This window comes from Rhododendron vialii, chromosome 10a (assembly GCF_030253575.1).
Source record: "Rhododendron vialii isolate Sample 1 chromosome 10a, ASM3025357v1".
Lineage (NCBI taxonomy): Eukaryota > Viridiplantae > Streptophyta > Magnoliopsida > Ericales > Ericaceae > Rhododendron > Rhododendron vialii.
In genome coordinates this window covers 25,171,658-25,194,881 of record NC_080566.1, presented here as the reverse complement: position 1 = coordinate 25,194,881, position 23,224 = coordinate 25,171,658, and the positions used below count along the sequence as shown (strand labels likewise).

General features: G+C 36.6%; 2 protein-coding genes across 2 annotated transcripts; one reads left to right on the top strand and one right to left on the bottom strand.

The window, feature by feature from the left end:
• Positions 1 to 264: 264 nt before the first annotated feature.
• Positions 265 to 12,298, top strand: LOC131303981 (lipase-like PAD4). Its single transcript, XM_058331067.1, has 4 exons — positions 265 to 383; positions 514 to 850; positions 10,416 to 11,123; positions 11,382 to 12,298. The coding sequence occupies exons 1-4, from the start codon at positions 364 to 366 to the stop codon at positions 12,147 to 12,149; spliced, it is 1,833 nt and encodes a 610-aa protein (XP_058187050.1). The 5' UTR covers positions 265 to 363; the 3' UTR covers positions 12,150 to 12,298.
• Positions 12,299 to 12,524: 226 nt separating this feature from the next.
• Positions 12,525 to 22,100, bottom strand: LOC131303982 (amino-acid permease BAT1 homolog). The gene is made up of 7 exons (XM_058331068.1): positions 21,875 to 22,100; positions 21,371 to 21,553; positions 15,969 to 16,088; positions 15,684 to 15,875; positions 13,952 to 14,257; positions 13,562 to 13,744; positions 12,525 to 13,146 (listed from the first exon to the last, which is right to left on the bottom strand). The coding sequence occupies exons 1-7, from the start codon at positions 21,953 to 21,955 to the stop codon at positions 12,655 to 12,657; spliced, it is 1,557 nt and encodes a 518-aa protein (XP_058187051.1). The 5' UTR covers positions 21,956 to 22,100; the 3' UTR covers positions 12,525 to 12,654.
• Between the last annotated feature and the right edge of the window lie 1,124 nt (positions 22,101 to 23,224).

Here is a 23,224-nt window from a genome sequence, read left to right as displayed (position 1 = left end):
CGTAAATATTTGCTCGTGTAAAAAAGGAGGCAGGATCCTCTATGCCAAGAATTCTTGTCCCTCTGTGCTGAGGAGTTTTCCGGCCGTTGAATTTAAATATAAAAAAATACACAACAGAGGCCCATGGGTTTTCCGGCCGTTGAATTTAATATATAAACAAAAAATTGCATAATTCAACGGCTGAAAACCCCCTCGGCATAGAGACACAGAATTTTTGAGACAGAGGAGATCGGACCCTAAAAAAAGCACCTAATATAGTATTTGAACACGCCCCACAATTCAACCTCGCTAGCTACCTGTCGCAGAATTCAAACTCTTCCACTGAATTTCCACGAGGAAAGAACGGAAGAAGTTGAAGAATCAATGGAAGGGGAAACTTCACCGTAAGCGCGCTAACGCACTCCTAATAATCTATAACACTAAACTCGACTTAGCAAATTCAATTCCTAACCCATAATCAAGTTATTTTATTCATGTAAATCGATTCAATTACTAAGAGCCGTAAGTAAGCAGGTTTGAGAGCAGTGAGATGCTGGCATCATTTCTCGCATCCACCCCACTGCTTTCGGAGTCATGGAAGCTCTGCAGCCACGCCAACGCGGCCACGCCCGAGAGCTTCGTGCGGAACAGAATCGGAGACGTGAGTTACGTGGCCTTTTCGGGCATTCAGAGGGATGCCGGGTTGGATCTCGGTTGCCGCCGGAGCCTGGTGGCCGTGGACACCGCGGCCGCTGGAATTTTCCCAGCGTTGCAACGTTACGGCAGTGAAGCAGAGGAGCCCGTCATGGTCCACGCGGGGATGTTACGTCTCTTCCTCTCCATGATTAAATTGAGAAACTTTCAAACCCAGGTTAGTTATTTCTGATTCCTATCCTATAATTGACCCAGTACATATGCTTATTTTCGGTAGAATTATAGCCAAGGAATTAGGTAGAAGTCTTTCCATTCTGTTTTCTGGAATACATATTCTCACTAAAAAAGGATATAAAATAAAAATATTGCATGAAATTAGTTAGCTTCACTGAAAAAATTACATTCTGTCAATTCCGATGGTACTTATCGCAGTGGTTAATGGACTTACCTCAAGGGGGCTTACCACCCCAACATCTCACGGTTGATTCCCCTTGACAACGATTTGTCCTTGAACCACCTCACCTCAAGGACGGAATCGGGATTTCTTCAATGAGAGGCCAAACTATGAACAATAATTTTTGAAATTTCAAAGTTAGGGAATCTAATAGTTTATTTGATTTGGGTTTTGAGGAGATTTTTTGGGTAATTAATGGAGAAAGATAAAAAAAAATGAGAGAAATAATTGAAGTGAAAACTGATTGAAGAACGCACACAGAGAGAGAGAGAGAGAGAGAGAGAGAGAGAGAGAGGGGTTGGATTTTGGGACCCAAAACAAATATAGTCTAAAGCATTTAAATGTTTAAATAAAACCCAATACAAAAAAAAAAAAAAAAAAACAATCTATTGTGGCTCTTAACAAACAAAAAATAACTAATCTTAATATTTTAAAAACAAGTGGAGTGGAGTGCAGGTGGTATACTCCCATGCAAATAGGAATGGTGCGATTCCCAAAAGCACTCATCCCCCTTCCTAAGTTCCCTAGGATGAAGTAGATTTGATTTAACGAATAACAAAAAATTTATTTAATATATATATATATATATATATATATATATATATATATGTTTTGGGTATTTTAAAAAAAATACCCAAAACTACACAGGGGCCGTGGCCCACATAAGCCCTCACATCGTTCCGTCTCTGCCTCACCTAAAGCAGACGCATGGAAACGGCTGTGAGAGTAGTTGAAGAAATTAGTCCGGTTTATAATTATCGAGACACTCTTCATTATCAAAAAATGGAACAAAAAAAAATACACTTCCATTCTGTTATCTGGCATTCATGTTCTTACTGAAAAAGATAAAATAAAATTCTTGCATGAAATTAGTTGACTTCATTGAAGGTTTCTCAGGGTTCCAGTTTATAATAACAATATGTGGCTCTGCAGTATAATATGTACAAGAAGAAAAAACCAAAAACAAAAAAAGAGTAAAACTAAACGGACTGTTGAATATCTTATACAGCTCTGTAACTACATAAACCAAAATAAAATATCCATAAATCATCAGAATGGTTAAACATTACAGATTAAATGTTGAAACTTAAATGGTGTACGTTAATACCATTGAATATGAAGAGTAGACTTGAAGGGAAGTGCTACAATACACATCCCTTATTTAGGTGTGTATCATATGCACCCTTATTAAAATACACCAAAATGTTATGAATCCTAAAATGTTACGAATCTATTGCTAAAAAGTTACGAATCATATTGTTGAAAAGTTACGAATTTTTAGTATAAAAGTTACGATACGAAATAAAATGTTATGAATGACCGGTCCTACAAGTAATTTTTTATGAGGTGGCACAATATGAACCACACAATAGGTGCATATGGTACACACCTTAAAGGGGTGTGTATTGAAGACTTTCCCAGACTTGAATATTGATCTTCATGATACAATTGATATTTTGGTTTCTTTATCGATTTTAATTAAGTTTTGTTGTTAGCATATGTTTAGACACGCAAGTAAGACCCTGTGGTGAAAATTTGAATTGGAAGAGCCAAATACAATTTTTAACTAAATGGATGAAGCTAGACGTGAACTTTTATATAATCAAAGAATCTTTATATCTGCATTGGCAATAGGTTTGTAATTTAAATCAGGCATAAGTATTTTTTTGGCTCATATTTACTTTAAATGACTTCTATTACGATGTATGACACGCACCGTTTTTATTTACATTACATGGAATGAATGTAAACATGATACGCAATACATTATTATCATGATTTGTAAATTGGTCCCCGGCTAGTGAACTGTGGAAGGTTTCTTAAAATTAATTAAAGTGTGTGCATGAACTGGTCTGGACATATGAGTTATCAAGAAAAAAAAATTACTCTTGTTTCCCTTTTTCCCAGAGACCCTTACGAATAGTTGGCAGGTTCAAGGACCTCAACCAATTTCATCACCCGAAAATTGCGTGTGGTTCTTTTTGTTTTCGACTGTTACTGTGGCATTCCCTAAGTGATTTTTCTTTTTTTAAGGCGATAAAATGTTAGGGTTAGTTGTTAGTTGTTAGTGGTTACAACGAGAATCAAATTCCTCTTCTATGATGACACGAACTCAAAACCTCTCCTGAAACGCAAAAAACCAACCACACTAGGTGTGATATTAATTCTTTGATCCTAAGCGATTAAGGGCTTCATAGTCATACTTTGATCCTCTGCTTCGAGTTTTCCGACCTCGTTCATTTCCCATATATGAAACATACTTTCCTTCATATTATAGAACAAAAAACATATACTCCCCTGTCTTCGTCCCTTTTTTAAGTGTTTTTTTAAGAAAAGACTTGTATTTTCAGATAAAAATAAGTACGTTAGTGCATAATTTTTTAAATTTTTTTTGTACCAAATTAAAGATCTCAATTAGTCATTGGTGGAAATAAGTTTTTAAAAATATGCACGAAAATATCTTATCCTTTTATTCAGAAAATTGCATGTCTTTTCCTAAGGGACACTTTTTTTTTTTTTTATGAGCTCCCTGGGGGACACTTAAAAGGGGCCGAAGGAATATCATTTTGTGCATATAACAAAGGAGAAAGCTATGGTACACTTAATTGTACAATAGAAATGTTACATATATTTGGTATATGTTACACATTTTTTTGTTACCTACGCAGAGTGCACCTTGAAAATGTGGTACTCATAGTTTTGGATGACGATAGGAATTTTTTGGTGAAATTACAGATTAGTTAGTACGGTATACCCCAAAATAATTCCGCATTTTTTTGGTTTAAGTTACGATTGCTTTTGATAACCAACAATTTTGTAACCAAATTTTTTTTAGGGGGGTACGCGGCTTTGACCGTATTTTTGCATTGAAATGTTCCAGGTTTTTTAGGCAAAGATTCGACTTGTAACCGAGAAGATTAACATAGGTGGCTTATTTTATTTCCTATTGGTGTTTTATAATGATCACTGACTTAGTGCGGAGGGTACCGTTCACATTACGTACAAGCTTTATTGCCATTTGTTATTTGGGTTTGAATTTTTTTTTTCCCAACGATTAAAGGTGTCTAAGCCAGTTCACGCTCATCTTAACTAATTCTTTCTCCGATCCAGTCAAAGACTGACCATTCACATCGGGATTATCATACGAAATCACCTTCTTACGATCTGACCTCAAAATTCAAATCAAACCTTAATCAATTATGTAAGAAGCAAACACATTAAACAACGGGACTAACCCTTGTGCTAGTGTGGTTTTATTCGATATTGCCCATCATTTCTCCAAATTGGCCACCGCGTGCCTTGTGCGCTAATAAGCCGTGTTTTGACTTGAAAAGGAAGTGTGGTCCTTTCACGCCGCGTAATTTCGTGGCCCATTCAGCCGGGAGGGGCCCCAAAAATGTGTTGGTTTCATTGCACTCTACCGCCTTAGGAATAGGAGATTTGTTTATTTGAGCAAAAGTGCTACACGCATAATAGTTGTGTATAACATAATACATAATCAATTTCTTGTCGTCCATTGCTATAATAAATGGCCAGAATTCGCTCAAACTCTTTCCCGGAAAAGTTAAACTTTTCTCTGAAAGATATTTTTTTAAAATCTGGACCTTCCAAATACATCTGGATGGTCAGAATTACGCACACAACGGTTGTGCGCGTAGTATTTTTGAATAGTTTTTATTTAGAAAAAGGATGCTAGAAAAATACTTCCTCCGTTCCAAATTGAGAGTCCCTTTTGGGGATTCCAACTATTTAAGGGGACATACAATGATTACACTTATAATGCCTATCATTTCCACTATTACCCCTATATTCTACCTATTCTATAACACTTATATTCACATGTGAGGGACACTTTTGGAAAATCACCAAATTTTTCCTCCATTTTTTTCCTTCTATTTTTGGAAAAGGTACATCATTTTGGAACAACCCAAATTGAAATAATGGACTCCCAATTTGGAATGGAGGGAGTAATTTTCATCGGATGTCCTTCAACTTTTTGAGTTTTTTAGCCATAAGGCCAAAACATTTTTAAGCGCTTTCATAGGGTTTTAAGGTGCACTTTCTTATTGTAGGGTTTTAGTGATTTAGGCACTTTCATAGGGTATCCTAATATTTTAGGCATTTTCATATATAGAGTACCCCAGGATTTTAGGCACTTTCATAGGGTACCCTAGGATTTTAGGCACTTTCATGGAGCACATTTGTCCTTATGTTTGATTGCAAAAACCTCTCAAACCACTCGAGATCTCTCTCAGTGTATCGAGAATTGTTAGGGTCCAATGCATACTGAACTCTCTCAGGCCATAAAACACCAAAGTGCATGTTCTTGAGCTCAAAAAATGTAAATATAACAAATTTTTGACTTAGTCTCCCTAAATATATCCTTAAATTTGTCTTAGGAAAATTAGCCATAAGGACGGTAAAATAGTTTTTATTTAGGTGAAGGACACCAGCAAAATAGTTTTCAGTAAAGGTCCTTCAATTTTTTGAGTTTTTTAGCTATAAGGCCAAAACATATTTAGACACTTTTATAGGGTTTTAGGGTGCACTGTCCTATTATAGGGTTTTAGTGGTTTAGGCACTTTCATAGGATACCCTAGGGTTTTAGGTGCTTTCATGGGATATATCCTAGGGTTTTAGGCACTTTTATAGGGTATTTTAGAATTTTAGGCACTTTCATAGACACATTTGTCCTTCTGTTTTATTGCAAAAAGTGTTTGTCCTTGAGTCTAAAAATTATAAATATGTGAGATTTTTGGCTAAGTCTTCCATTTCTCTTCTAGTGTGTTTTAAAAATGATAACAATGTGTGTAATTTTAAGCATTCAAATACTATTTTTTTATTAGAACTCAAAGCAGGTACTTGACATTTTGGAGCCCGAAGAGAACTTTAAAGTTGCGGCCCTACATACTTTATATAACACACAAACTAAATAGTAAGTCAGCCTAGGAATGAAAACTTTTACTCCTATATAATAAGGTAGGTAGATGAAATTATCGAAATATTGATTATTACAAGAACATAAAATGATCGCTTAAATAGCACTCCTCTTGGCCAACCAAAAAATAAATAAATACACACATTCCTATATATCACTCTTCTTGCGCTTTTACCTTCAAAATTGATAATTACGCTACCATAATCCATCTATTCCGTTCAAAATGGGCCTATTTTTCTCGTCTTTTCTTAGAGATAGGCCTTATTCGAAGACAAATTTGAAATTGCATTTTAAATAAAGTGAAGTGCAAAGAATTTTTTTTCTCTTTCTTTTGAGGGATACAAATAAGAAGTTCACATAAACAGCGAAGTTACAAAATCCCAATGTTTCAGAAGTCTCGTCTAATATGAGATGTTTAGTAATTTGTGGATGGTAATGATATATTCCCTCCGTCCCAATTTAAGTGTCCCTTACGGAAAATTGTGCATTTTAAGAAGTCAAAATTTTTACTCTAAATTTCTAAAAGTAACCTTAAAAACTGTGAACTTAATTATATGTATGAAAATCGCTTATATCTTTCAATATGAATCTCAAAAAGTATGTAATATGGATTGTTTGATAGATCTCAATTAGTTTTATTATACAAACTTTTCAAAATCATGAAAAATATTATAAATTGAAAAATATTGTCAATCTAAAAATGACACAAACATAAAAAAACTTTCAAATCAATGTGTACTTTTTAGGGATAAAATTGGAAGTTTGGCATGTTTTGATGGTTATTTTTAGAAAGTGGACACTTATTTTGGGACATCTCAAAATAGAAATATGAACACTTAAATTGAGACAGAGAGAGTATATATATTTGTAACCCCATTTTTAGGAGTGATATGGAACATGAGATGATAAATACAAATTCAGAGAAGAGAGTAATCATAACGATCCGCGAACTTTAGATTAAGGTCTCTATAACAGTATATATCTATAAGAGAAACAACAAACGGGTAGGCGTAAGTTCTTAAGTGTGTCGATTTCAACTTGTATAGTTATTATTTTTTGCCTTTCTCCGGACCGTTTCGCTAAGATCAATTAATCCATTCAAAACCATCTCAAGTTAGATAGAGTTGTGACTTTTTCTGTCTAGTTTTGCTAGAAGTACATAGCTAGGGAGAAGTAAAGGAAAAAAAAGCAGCAGTATAAGCCATGAGGCGGAGTCAAACACCACCTCTAAAAGCCAGCGCGCGGATCTTTCTTGAAGGAGTGACGACACACCGACACCATATAGAATTATAACTTTAGGAAAAAACACATGGGGGGATGTCTGATACATTTAGTCTCACGTGATAGATGATCGCATAGTGATGTGACATTGTTACCCTATAATTACTTAAAATTTCCTGATGAATCCAAAGTTTGTACATTCAATGTTTTTTAGTTTCAATAACGGACCTGTGCGGACCATTCGCTCGTACACTAATTCTTGCAAAAACGTGCGCAGATTAAGACAACTTGTGGAAATTAGGCAGGAGGAAGACAAAATGGAACATGACAGACCCCTTTAACACTACGCTCGTAGAGCTACCAATCAAAATGAGAGGCCCGACTTTGGTTGTTGAGAAAATGGTGAAAGAAAATCCTCGAGATCCACCCACCAATCCATAGCTACAGAAAATCCTTGCTTTTTTTAGGCGGTTGTTGATATATTAGTTTGGGAATGACTTCGGTATCTCCGGTCATTTTAAAGACACCGTAACTTTTGACATAACAAAACCATTATGAGTATAATCAAAATCTATTATGAGCATAGCCAAAACCATTATGAACATAACAGAACCATAACAAGGCATAACTTGTTTGCTATCTTCACCATTAATGTTCTTCTCATTCTTTTTTCCTGACAAAACAAAAGTTTATTTTACTCTTTGCTTTGTCATCAGTTCTTTTGTAGCTCATTACACAAGTTTTTCGTAATCGGGGCAGAACTACATGGGTGAGGTGCTCGGGCAGGCCCCACTTTGGCTGTGACCCCTACAGTTATGTATGTACATTTTTGCGAAAATGTAGTTAGATTTTAATAAATTGGCACCACAAGGCTCAAATCCCTTATATATATAGTCTGTCTCCTGTAAGGACCATCTCATTTTAATAAAATACGGATCTCCCTTTCCCGATTGAATTTCGATGATCCGAGCCGCTCAATGTGTTCAGAACGTGATTTTAAAGGTACTCTTAAAGAAATCAGCAAAAAATATGACTGGGAATGGCTTCATCCGAGCAGTTTTTGTTTGTTTTTTATCGAACGGTTCAAACAAAAACTGCTCGGATGAAGCCCTTCCCGGTCATTTTTTTTGCCGATTTCTCGCGGGTACTCTTAAAATCACGTTATAAACACATTGAGCGGCTTGGATCATCGAAATTCGAACGGAAAATGAGAGAAATGGAAAGGTTCTTATTTTAACTAAAATAAGGTCTTCCTTATTTGAAAATGACTATATATATATATATATATATATATATATAGTCAGTCTCAAATGAGGGAGTCTTTATTTTAGTTAGGACCTCCTCATTTCTCCCATTTTCCGATCGAATTTCGATGATCCGAGCCGCTCAATATGTTCAGAACGTGATTTTAAGAGTACCCGCGTGGAATCAGCAAAAAAAAAGACTGGAAATGGCTTCATCCGAGCAATTTTTATTTGAATCGTTCGATAAAAAACAAACAAAAACTATACGGATGAAGCCTTTCCGGTCATTTTTTTTTGCTGAACACATTGAGCGGCTTGGATCATCAAAATTCTATCGGAAAAGGGAGGTCCTTATTTTATTAAGTTAAGATAGTCCTTAGGAGAAGGGGAGTGTGTATATATATAATAAGATTCCTAGTTGAACTTTTAATTGTCGGCACAACCTTTTTGAAAATCCTGATTCCGCCACATACCGTAATGAAACCCTAACCATTTTTTTTTTTTGAAATCCTAACCTAACTACGAGTCAAATGTAGTGACATGACTTGATGGTGTGGGAGAGGCCTACACTTATATTCTATGTTCAAGACATGCATGGAAACAGAGGAGCCCTTTGTCATCTAGTTTTAGTCTACGGGTCAATCAAAGACCACTTAATTTGGAACTAGCTAGCCCATGGACTGGGGTTGGGCGACTCTCCTGTCGGCCAAACTTGATTAGTGGGTTATTGAATTCAATTCAAACCAGCTTTCTGCATGTATTGACAGATTTTCATGGCTAGTCTATTGACCACCCATCATGTCCTATTAGGTCATATATACTGCTGTTTCTGTTCTTTTTCTTTTTTCTTTTTTCTTTTTTTGTGTGTGTGTTGGTTCTTCAATTAGATATACGTGTAGATAAAATCACGGCACATATCCGTAACAACGTCTCCTTGTCACAAAACAAATTGAGAAATAGTAATAGCTAGTAGTAGATAAGAAGATGGGACCATGGTTTTAAAATCATCCACCCTTACTAGGAGGGAATTTGGATTTGCATATCAAGTGCCTGAATTGAAGGCCTGGTAGTGAAGCCCTCCGTATATGAGGCTTGTTGTCTTAGTTTGAACCTCATTCACACGTTCTCGTATCATTGACTGTTTCGAATTTGTTTTTGTTTTTTTTTGGTAAAGTGCATGTCCTGGTTTATGGTAGGAGGACATAATCCCTTTGTAAGAATCTCAGTTGGATTAAGAAGTTAATGTACATGGAGAGGTCACAATGTTTTGCAAACTTTTAAAAATACTGAAATCTGAGTTTATTTTTCTTTGTTTGTAAAATTCACCTTTTCATTCATAATTAAATCGAACATTCAACAAGTTGTTGGACAGTATTTTCACAGCTTTAGATTTAACCATATTAAACATATGTTTCAAGAAGGTGATACAAGATGTGTGATCCCTTATTGCGTACCGTGTTTGATAATAATTATCGGAATTTTACTAAAAAGAGATGAGCCTCTTGATTATTTTAGATAACCCAAGGTGCCCGGCTAATTTACGGGCCGACGACTAATTTCTTGGGGACCTCTCTCACAGTCCACTTGCAAGGGATGATCCTCTTGATTTGTTCTCTCTCAAAATCGCAAGATGTCATGTCTTGCTATAGTACTAAACAAATGAAAGAACTAGGAAATTTTTACCTCATTTAAGCAACGAATGCTGCATCAAATCGCAATTATATTCCACATGTCTTTTCTTTTGTTAATTTCTTCTGGAGTCGAAATGAACAACCAGTAGAGGATAGGGTACTAAGTATATATAGTCTGCAATTATTTTACAAAGATTAGTTTAAAAGTGTTAGCCCCTAATTTCGAATGTTGTTCATTTTTTCCAATTCATAACTATCAATTTGCTAAAGCAATTCACCTGTATCTCATGCAGGTGTTTGACATAATGAAGGAAAGTAAATTAGTAGTTTTCACAGGTCACTCCCTCGGTGGAACAATGGCTTCTCTTTCAGCCCTGTGGCTCCTCTCACATCCTCAATCTACTACGACCGTCCTATCACTCACCTTCGGCACCCCTCTCCTAGGCAACGTCGCCCTTTCCCGAGCCATCCTCCAAGAAAGATGGGGAGGAAATTTCTGTCATGTGGTGGGAAAGCATGACATCGTGCCAAGACTTCTCTTAGCTCCTCCATCTCCCCTCACTCCTCACCTGCATTCCCTTCTTCGGTACTGGCACTTGTCTATGACTTCCCCGTATTTCAGACTCCTCACACTTGAGTTGTCCGATGAAGAGAAGAACTCACTATTTCTCTTTGTGTTGTCTTCTGTCGAGGCATTGGCAAAATCAGGAGAAAGTCTTGGGAGAGATTCCTTCTGCCCTTTCGGGAACTACGTGTTTTGTACGAATGAGGGAGCTATTTGTTTGGACAATGTGGTGGCTGTTGTAAAAATGCTGCACTTGATGTTCGCTACAGGTTGTGCAGCTTCTTGTATTGAGGATCATCTCAATTACGAAGCATACGTTGGGAAGGTATCTTCGGAATTCTTGAAGAGTAGAGGCTTTGCAGAAGGGGAGTTGCCTGAGTCAAGCTATGAAGTTGGAGTTACACTGGCATTGCACTCCTCAGAGATAGATTGTCGGGTAAACCACTGCACCCCAAGCTTCATCTCAATTCTGACATCATTGACAATGTCCTTTTTGTTTATAGCTCTCATTTAGCGGAAAACAAAAAAACTTGCTTTGGAAGCTGTTTTTCTAGAATCGTTTTTGGAAAAAGATTTTTGGGGACAAATCCGCTTCTCAGTGAACACCGAAAAGTTGTTTTCATTAAAACGGAGACAGGGAAAACAAAAAATCAAATACCTGAATGATCTTTTTCATATTATCTTAAACTTGCAGGCACCAGTCTGGGAACCAGCAAAAGACTGCCTAAAGACGGCCAAACGCATGGGGCATGCTCCCAACATCAAGAGTGCTAACCTTGCAAAAGTTTTATCGAAATTCACACCATTACGAGCCCAAATCGAATGGTACAAAGCATCTTGTGATGCATCTGATGATCGAATGGGGTACTATGATACATTCAAGCTAGGGGGACCATCAAAGAAGGATGGCAAAGTTGACATGAACCGGAGAAAGCTTGCCCGGTTTTGGGATGACCTAATTCAAATGTTGGATACAAATCAACTACCTCATGATTTTCACAGGAGAGCAAAATGGGTAAATGCTTCCCAATTCTATAAACTCCTAGTTGAACCATTAGACATTGCAGAGTACTATCGAACCGGAATGCACCGAGAGAAAGGGCATTATGTGACGCATGGAAGAGAGAGAAGGTACAAACTTTTCGATAGGTGGTGGAGTAATACAAAGGTCGGTGAGGAAGAGAACAATCAGAGGAACAGGTATGCTAGTTTGACACAAGATTCATGTTTCTGGGCGAGGGTGGAGGAGGCGAGAGATTGGATAGAGAATGTCAGGAGCGAGAGTGATTCTAGGAAGCTCACTCTGATATGGGAGAATATCAATAACTTTGAGCAATATGCAAGAAGTCTTGTTCAAAGAAAGGAGGTGTCTATCGATGTCCTCGCAGAAAATTCAAGCTACAGCTTGTGGATGAAGGAATTAAGAGAACTGAAATCACAGCTGCAGCAATTCTCTCCTTAGTTCCCTGGTTTTTTCGGAAGGGGAGTCATTCCATAGATTAATGCTTTGTACCGCGATGTTCCTTGTTAACCGGTGACATCTTTCAAAACTCGAATTCAATTACTGTTAGGGAGAACTTTATATATCCTTCTGTGCTTTATCACTTATCAGAGAGAGTTAATGGCCCTCCAAATTAAATTTTGGCACGCATGTTCCAAAGATCTAAAGGATCCCAAAGTTTTTCCTATTTTTTATTTTAACATAAAGGGAAAATTAACTTCAAAATCTAGAAGCAATGGACCTTTGCCAAGATATTGCATAAGAAACGTTCATTTCAGCTCGGCTAGAAATGTGTTTCACGTCAATATGTTGAAGCAAAAAATTTATCTTGTTGACTGTTCATTCCTTGAAACAATTACATTCTATATATAACAATCAATGTTCCTAGCAACATATCATGCTACTCCAGCAAAATCAAAAGTGAGCTTCAGAGCATACACACAAAAATTCAATCGAACTGTGGGAGTCAGACTTTCCCATTTGAAACATCAATGTTCCTAACAGGCCCCTTAAACCATTTTCTGGCATCTACTACCCACCAAAGCAATATGACACCAAGACCCACACCCAGAGCAACAGGTGCATAATTGAAAGTATTCCAAGTGATCGGATAATACGTTGGGAGAAGGAAAACGGAGCAAGTATAACAAATCCATAACACAGCCACCAAGCAAATTGGCCTGCTTGCTTTTCCCAAGTAAAATGGTCCAGCTTTGAAGTTCTTTTCGTCCATGGTCAATCTTGCAAATATTGGAACAGCGTAACCACCAACCCAGCCTATCGTGCATATGGAAGTTATTGCCGTGAAAATTACATTTACTTTCAGGATGGGGAGTCCGAGAAGAATGCATATGGCTGCACAAAGCCACACTGCGTTCGAGGGAACTTTGTGTTTCGGGTGAATTTTTCGCCACACGGATGAAAATGGAATCCCACCATCTCTTGCTAGAGCGTATACCTGAAGGATTATGCATGGAGATCCACAATTACACTTCAAGAAATAGGTAAACATTGGTATGGGATGGTCTAAGATGGTATTTCTAAAATGAATAGCAAAAACAATTTCTGAGACCTCGCATAAAATTTCCAAATTTTGTAATGTTTCATAGTTGCTCGAAATATTATTCGATTGAGGAATCCTAAAAAAGATACTGATTTGTTCGATAATTAACATAAAACTCAAGTTCATTTGCGCTTTATCCATCTTTATGTGCAGAAAAAAATGTTTTTGTACCTCTACCTTGCAAAATTAGAAGTTGATTCTCTATATATACTATTAGTCTGTTAGCATCTTCAATATGCCGATAAATATTGAAACAAAAGTATCGGCATATACTTATAGACCATAAAAAAAATTATCCTACATTGCTTACCACTCTGGCTGCACTTGTGGTGATTGAAAGCCCACCAAAGAAGAATGAGCCCCAGATGACAAAAAGCAAAATGATAGCACCCGTAGCATTGTGATATCTCCCGTGGAATGCATCGTAGAGTATTTGAGCTGGTACAAATGTCCCAGCAGTTTCGCTCGTTGGATCAAACAGGTAGCTTGGATTCTGAATGATGAGGTGTAATCAAGTAAATAAGTGAAAGTAGGCCACATCAAATTTGATATTGGAATGAACTTAGCGAGACATAATCACCGCCTGGTGAACAACTTTAAGCTAAAATAGTTGCTCTACACTGAATAAAAGCTATTCTGCCATGAGTTAATTCTAAATGCCCCCAAGAAAATAACAAGCAACATCAATTTGAAAAGATACCTGAATGCTGAAAGTGAGGGCCAAGATGTAAGCCCAACCAAATACAGTAATTATTCCAATGCTAGAGAGAATGGCAATTGGTCCATTCTTGTCTGCACCCTTCGTTTCTTCAGTCAGATGTGCAGCAGCATCATATCCGTACAGTGAATACTGACTGACAAGCAGAGAGAGAATTGCTGCATAAGCTTTGCTTGATATCCCAGTAGATTCTGGTGCCACTTCAAAAGAAGTGAACACGTATGAAGCAGGCTGCGTTGTCAGCGCTACAAGGGGTAGCATAATAACTATGACAAGTCCTCCAATAACCTGTCCAATAAACTTGGTTAGGAAATATGACCAGTTCATCCTATGCACTAGTATAGTAAATCAATATTGTGTTCCTCTTCGAAATCTAGAAAGTAGGAGGTTCAACCAAAGATGGTGTGAGTTTGTTTCAATCCGTGTTTTAGTTTACATTTTATTGTTGTCCTGTTTTCTTAGAGAGTTAGTATCCAAGTCTGCTCTGGGCTCCAAGTGTTCTGAACTTGAATTTTCAATTTGACTCTTGACACACAATCTAGGCACTTCTTGAAAGGAAACGGATTGTGCTTATCTATACTAAGATATATTGGGAGAGCATCAATTTGGTGTCTCTCTTTATATAAGCCCTGACACGCTTTTTAATTTCCAAAATCATTCTAAAGTACTCTCATATTACACTTTGAATGGGCATATCTTACCTTAAGAGATAAACTGGGAAAGAAAATGAAGTCCTCAAATTACTGCTTCCTTCAGTTTTTAAATCCTGAACCAATTTCAACTGCCAAAATTTTCTATCACTCCACCCTCATACTCCATGAATCCTCATAACCATTGTAACACGCAGTGGATGAAAGAGAATTTACACTGTTTTCCTCATGGTACTGATGGAAATAATGATTGGGAGTTCATAACAGACTTCGGAACACTAGAATTCATTGCATCTTTCTAACGGTGGCATGCTTTTTGGCGAGTTGATCGAGGTTAGTGTTCATTGAAGTGAATATGATGGATCTAATTTTTGTCGAACCGAATGATGAATTGTCACATTTGATCCCTTGCGTGAAAATCAAGTGTTAAAAGGATATATTGGTTGTATCCATAAAAGTGATCTCTTGATGAAGTGCGTTTCCACAGTTGAAATATTATGCTTTGTGACTCACTCATGGCATCTCTTTTTGTGAATGTTTGTTAATTTTGATAATAGAAAATCTGACCTTATGAATCATCAATTCATGAATGGGTGAATTTTGTTAGTCATAGGTTAAACTGGAGTGATAGGTTGTAAATTGAATTTTGTTAGCGTGTGCCACTCTGCTAGTTTCTATTAAGGCCTTGAGGAAAGAAGTATTTAATCATCGAAGTAGATAGCAGAAACAGTGAAGTCCAGTTCACAAGATCAAAGTTTCTTAACATGCTTTCAGGAAATAGCTGAGGGATACATTCTACACTGCACTGTTTAAGGCAATGACTTCGTGAAAATATAACATCTAAGTTAGATCCACGCCCTAACCAGTCCTCCTAGTACCCTTGACAATTGAGAATGGTACCATACCAAGAGTAATCAAAATCCATAGTTTATCCGGTGCTCAATGATATTGTTTAGAAACTGAAGGATTATGACGATATTTTTGACGGTATAAAGGATACGCTAAATGAAAGTAACAATTGACACTTGAAAGCAAGCTACAGAACAAGTTTATATATAGCATACCTGCCACCATATTGAAATGACATCAATGAAAGCAATAACTTCCAAAGCAAATGTGTTGAGGAATGCCCATATCACAGTAAGGCCCATGTACATGCACAAGAATAACCATTTTGGAGCCAAGTAGCCTCCATCCTTATTCGTGCCGGAGCATAACAGAATGATACTTTGCAAAGTCTGAGAACCTGCATAAGCCTAAAATAAAGAGGTTAGAGACCAAACTTGGGAAGAAGTAATAAAATCTCATGTCATTCTTATAGTATTAGTTTGTGCATAAGAAATTATTACCTGTGTTCCTATGCCCGCTATTAGCCCTATTGTCTCAAGCCAAGCACAGCACCACGATGCGAATGGCCCCCATTTGGGGCCTGCTAAATGGGCAGCCCAGAAATAAAGAGAACCCGTTGTCTGTATAATTGGGAAATTCGCCAACAATTTGAGAAACATATATATATATATATATATATATATATATATATATATATATATGGCATCATGGATTAGGCTTCCTCAACTAATTAATTAAAATCATGACCTACATAAGCAGAAATTCAAAGTTACAAGGAAAACGTGTTCATGCATTCCCTGCACAGTTGAAAAAGTTTCCAATATAATGTTAATTGGGTTATCACAATAACTTCCATAAGTATATATATAGTTGAAAAAGTTTCCACTAAAATGTTAATTGGACCTCATCAGAAGCACACGTAACCACTCATTTACGTGGGGTCTATACACTTAGTCGTGGACTCCGCAAGAAATGTGTGGCTGTAGAGTGGTCCGGACCATCACGTGGCGGTGCTCCCGGATTATTGAATAATTTCACGATATTGAGGTTTGTATATATTTTCAAGTCAAAGGCGTGTGAGTTCTTCAAGCATAAGGCACTGTTGGGCGCATAACGCCCGTGTAAGGCCTACATAGAGTAAGAGAGCCTCGGGAGTGGTTGGTTATTCAGTGCTCTTGGAGCGCATTACATAGTGCTTATTTTTTTTATTACACATTTGGGTTGGAGTCACACACTTTGTCGTAGAATTCTTACTGTGATAAACATGGGTCATAGAGTGGTGCTCCATGAGCAATTAAATAATTATTAAATTTCATAGGGATCACGTGCTCCTTCATACTATTGTAATCTTCCACAATAGCCCTAAATATCTAGGGCACTGCTATTCGCAACCCTTTATTTTCTCCCATAGCCCGTTAAAAATTTTCAATTATACTCAACAGTTAGTTACCGAAATTGAGATATATTTTCAGCATCCAATTACCGAAATATAATATTTTTTTCAACAGCTATTTACAGAAAATATATGTTTGGCAGTTATTTACCGAAAGTTGAACATATTTTCGACATATAGTTACCGAAATATAATATTGTTTTCAATAGCTATTTACCGAAATGTTATGTATGATTTTCAACAGCTATTTACCGAAATGTTATGTATGATTTTCAACAATCATTTACCGAAATGTAGTGGGCTATGAGAGAAAATAAAGGGCTGCGAATAGCAGCGCCCAATATCTATTACACTTTCAATTATCCCCAAAAGAATATCACTCGTGTCCCCATATATTTCTAAATTATGAAACCAACCAGGCTTTTTTATGCCTTAACTCAAAATATATATATATGATATACAATCCGGCTCTTATGAGGACCACTTCATTTTAATAAAATACGGACCTCCCTTTCCTGAAAGAATTTTGATGATCCGAGCCACTCAATGTGTTCAGAACGTGATTTTAAGGGTACTCACGAGAAATCGGCAAAAAAATGACCTGGAAGAGCTTCATCCGAGCAGTTTTTGTTTATTTTTTATCGAACGGTTCAAACAAAAACTGCTCGGATGAAGCCTTTCCAGATCATTTTTTTCGTCGATTTCCCGCGGAAATCTTTAAAATCACGTTCTGAACACATTGAGCGACTCGGATCATCGAAATTCGATCGAAAAATGGGAGAAATGAGGAGGTCCGCATTTTAACTAAAATGCGGACCTCTCTCATTTAAGACGGACTGTATATATATGTGTGTGTATATATATATATATATATATATATATATATATATATATATATATATATATATATATACACAGTCCGTCTCCTGTAAGGACCACCTCATTTTAATAAAATGCAGACCTCTCTTTCCCGATTGAATTTCGATAATCTGAGCCGCTCAATGTGTTCAGAACGTGATTTTAAGGGTACCCGCGAGAAATCAGCAAAAAAAATGACCGGGAAGGGCTTCATCCGAGCAATTTTTGTTTGTTTTTTATCGAACGGTTCAAACAAAAACTGCTCGGATGAAGCCCTTCCCGGTCATTTTTTTTGCCGATTTCATGTGGATACCCTTAAAATCACGTTCTGAACACATTGAGCAGCTCGGATCATCGAAATTCGATCAGAAAATAGGAGAAATGAGGAGGTCAGCATTTTAACTAAAATAAGAACTCTCTCATTTGAGACGGACCGTATATATATATATACGGGGCGGTTCAATGTATAACTATTTAGACACCTAAAAAAACATCCCATATCTCAATCACATAGTTTCCGATCAAATTTTTATGATCCGAACCGTTCAATGTGTGCAGAATATGATTTTAATGGTGCTCACGAGAAATTAACAAAAAAATATTACCGGGAAGTGCTTATTTTAAGAAGTTTTTAATTTAACCGTACATTAAATCTAAGCTAAAAACTGCTCAGATCAAGCCTTTTTTTTTGTCTTTTTTTTGCTAATTTCTCGTGAGTACCCTTAAAATCACGTTCTGATCACATTAAGTGGCTCGGATCATCAAAATTTGATCGAAAACTATGAGGTATTTTTTTAGGTGTCTAAATAGTTGTTCATTGAACCGCCTCATATATATATATATATATATATATACACACACACACACATACACACACACAGTAATTTTCAAATGAAGAGATCCTTATTTTATTTAAAATAAGGACCTCCCCATTTCTCGCATTTTCCGATTGAATTTCGATGATCCGAGCCGCTCAATGTGTACAGAACATGATTCTAAGAGTATCTGCGGGAAATCGGCAAAAAAAATGACTGACAATGGCTTCATCCGAGCAGTTTTTGTTTGAACCGTTCGATAAAAAACAAACAAAAACTATTGGGATGAAGCCCTTCCCGGTCATTTTTTTTTGCTGATTTCTCGCAAGTACCCTTAAAATCACGTTTTGAACATATTAAGCGGCTCGAATCATTGAAATTAGATCGGAAAAAGGAGGTCCGTATTTTATTAAGGCCTCGTTCGGCTAAATAAATCAACTGGCTTATTTTTTTTATCCTTATTCCAACTTTTTTTGTATTTTCTAGTTTTTCGTCAATTTTTTTGGGGATTATTGTATCGTCATGACAAAAGGAATCTAAAAAGTATAAAATTACTATCGAAACCTAATTTTTTTTAATAAAGAAAAAAATAAGCCAATAAGCCAATTTTTTCATCTTTATTAAAAAAAATTGGACTTCGATCATAATTTTTTACTTTTTAGATTTCTCTCGTCATGACGATGCAATAATTTCCAAAAAAATTGACGAAAAACTAACAAATACGATTTTTTTTTGAATAAGGACAAAAAAATAAGTTAGTTGGCTTATTTAGCCGAACGGGGCCTAAGTTAAGGTGGTCCTTATGGAAAGTGGACTGAATATATATATATATACACGGGGCGGTTCTGGAGACACTTAAAAAAATCCCCCCAAGTTTTCGATCGAATTTTGATGATCTGAGCCGCTCAATGTAATCAGAACGTGATTTTAAGGGTGCTCGTGAGAAATCAACAAAAAAAATGACCGGGAAGGGCTTCATCCGAATAGTTTTTTATTGAACTTTATTGAACGGTTTAATAAAAAATTGCTCAAATCAAGCCCTTCCCAGTTAGTTTTTTTGTCAGTTTCCCACATGCACTCTTAAAATCACGTTCTGAACACATTAAGCGGCTTGGATCATCAAAATTTGATCGGGAACTATGAGATTAAGATTTGGAGGATTTTTTAAAGTGATCCCGGAACTCCATTTTGGAGTGCCATGCGAATGATCGGAGCCGATCAATTTGTTTAAAACATATTTTTGAGAGTTCTTGAAAAAAATCAACACATTCGGATTTCGGTAAGTGTTTGATTGATTCATTTATTTTTATCCTCTTAAATTTAGGGACAAATATCGATCAAGCCCTTACCGATATCTAAATGAGTTATTTTTTTACGGGAACTCTCAAAATTATGTTTTAATCAAATTGAATGGCTACGATTATTCTCTTGGAGCTCTGATTTTATGTGTGTCAAAATATGTATTTCCAGAGGATCAAAACTGCCCCCAGATATGTATTGCGCATTTAAACAAATTCGAATCGATAAGCTAAACAAGAACATTGTATACCAATAAATTCTAGCCGGTCTAAAATATCCTTAAAACATAGAATCTAATAAATTTATCAGAATAGATTTGATCGTCAAAACCAATAAACTATCAAGTATGATAATTCATCAAAACATAGACATGACTAACACTGTATATGACAAAAACAAAGTTCCATATTTACATACTAGTGTTTGCCTGTGCTTACGGCAATACCTACCATTTGATAGCATTTTTTAATACATTTGTAAGAGTGTAGGTGTTTTCTTAATAGAGTTGGAAAGCACACATAAACCCTTGGATCAAATGAATTTCAATACTTCTTTTAACTTGTGTTTGTGTGGTCTATGCACGCTTGTGTTTTATTAAGTAGATTCGCATGGGTCAATTCAAATATGATAAATTCACGGTTTGAGCGTGTGTGTGTTTTTATTTTATTTTTGGCAGATTTATTCATGTGGAAAAATAAAGGGGTGAAAATAAATTTTGACGCAATGGCGAAACTGGTATGCTTGAAAGGATAATCACCCGTGAAAAAGAAAAGAAAAGGATAATCACCGATGAATCAAACATAGTGTAATAATGAAAACCAATCATCATCTGATTTAAAGATTAGAAACAAGGGAAACGAAATTCCAATACCCACAATGAAGATCGAGCGGGATTGCAGAGACCTGGAATTATTTTATTTTATAATTTTATTGTGTGTTTGAACAACTGTTTGGATCAATCACTTTCTGATTATATTTTGAGCTGATTTCCCATAAGTAGCCTTAAAAATATGTTTTAAACAAGTTAAACGGTTTGGATTATCAAAATATGACTTGGGAATGGGAGGTCAGCACCGTAAGAGAAATGAGAGATATGAAAAAGTCTACAATATACACCTATTTTATGGTTCATTCATAACATTTTAATATGTTTCGTAACTTTTGTTCTAGAATTTATAACATTTCAACAGTATGGTTTATAACATTTTCATTATGATTCATAACATTTTGGTGTATCTCTTAACCTTTATATGATTCGTAACTTTTTAACAATACGATTTGTAACATTTTCTCTATAATTCATAACATTTTGGGGGTGTATATGATACACATATTCAAATAAGGAATGCATATTGTAGTCTTTCCTAATATATATCCACAAGTGACTTCAAAAATTTGCTATTGATAACTTAACGGCTATAAAAGGAGTTTCCAAACTCCAACAGTTTAAATTAACCCGGCCGGCCATGTCAACCAAAGTCATTAATGACTGAAGGAAGTTATAACGTTCTAAAGTAAATGAAACATGAGGACTTACAGGAAAAGAGGAGCAGATTTCAGCCATTGCAATGCCAACAAACCAGGTGAAAAATGACACCACAACCCATCCCCAAACAAGGCTTGCTGGCCCTGCGTATAGCAGGCTTGAACCATACAGAGGAGTTATCCCTGTGAAAAGTGTCATTGTCGAAAATGATATTGCCAGCGTCTTGAACAGAGTCTGCAACAAGATTACAGGGACAAAACATTTCACATAAACAAATCAAAGGACTAAATTAATATTTGGGCGCCAATAACAAACCCATAGCTAGGGTTTGGCCAAGTAAGTAGCCAAGTAGGCATATACTATGAGGAAGTAAATAAGTATTTTTCCTTTTTGAGGTCGCATACTCAAATCCTATGTACAGAAGTCAAACATTTCAAACTTGAATTATTTGAGATGCGCGTAAGCTGACCTAGACATTCGGTCATATATATAACAGAAAATGATGTAAACAGTATTGAGATTAAGAAAAAACATAGAGTGGGAATTTCAAATCACCATCTCTCTCCTGAGTTCTTGCTTGTATCCTAGCTCATTGAGCCTTTTCTCCCCTGAATCCATTTCCCCGACGAGGGTCATTTCTGATAAGTCGTTCCCCTTCAATTCAAATGGAAATCCAGCTCAAAATGTAAAACTATATATGCTGAACTGGCTTTTAAGAGAGAGAGAGAGAGAGAGAAGAGAAGAGGGACGATCGAGTTATTTATTTTAGTTGGGTCGGGACGGAGTTGACTCGTCCAATTAACTTACTACTAATATTCGTTTCGGTGTCCCTAAAATGTGAAAGGGTACGGTTGAAAAAACAAGAGGGGGGTTGGGTTAATGTATGTTTGTTCAACTCAAATTAGTTGGCCGAGTTTGAATTTTCGTTATTGCTGTCTCTGTCCTCCAAACAGATTCCCAAAAAACGGCTACGCACGTTGAATTAAAAAATGAAGTCCAATTTCACATTTTGGTCGGCTAGGTCAACTTCTTTTATTTTGCTTGAGTACTTTAATTTCCTCAAAATTCAGTTTTCATGTGTAATACAGTATGTTGAGCCAATTTTCAGCGCAAATGTAATTTTTGGACAGTGTCGTATCAATCATATATATGCTCCGCACATTTCTTGTAGTAGTAGTATTATTTAGCAAAACTTCATAAAAAAATCTTTTCTCTTAATGGTCCGGATCCGCGGAAAATCTATTCGTGCAAACAAATTGTCCGTGCATCCGGACCATTGAAAACATAATTCAACGGCTAAGATTGTGGTCCGGACTTAACTCAAAATCCGGACATCCTGACTGGATCCGAACTATGTATATTTATATATAACCTAAGTAAAAGTTTGCTTACTAAGACCCATCGAAGGGGGAAAACTGCCCATGGAAGAAGTCCCAAGCTCCAGTGCATGAAGTCGGAAAGTCTACTCTTACCGGCCCAAAATCCCGATCGGAATCCTGACGCCCTGCCGGACACACTCCGGCCACCGGAAGGTCGATCCGAGCTGTCCAAAAATTCTAGAAAACAAAACCAAGTGGGCTCTAGCGGGAATAAATGGCATCCAACTGGTGTAGATGGCCGATCCAAACAATCCATTTTTGTGTTTGGATCGGCCAAAAATGGAGTGCTTGGATCGGCCACCTACGCAGGTTGGATGCCGTTTATTCTCGCGCAAGCCCACTCGGTTTTTTTTTATATAATTTTTGGACGGCTCGGATCGGCCTTCCGGAATGTGCCCGGTGGGGCGTCGGGATTCCGATCGGGATTTTGGCCGTCGGAAACTGTAGCTTTACTCGCATGAAGTTACGTTCGGCCAGTCGTAATTTAAGTCATTCAGTAACTCATTAACGGCACCTGTGGCCAAAA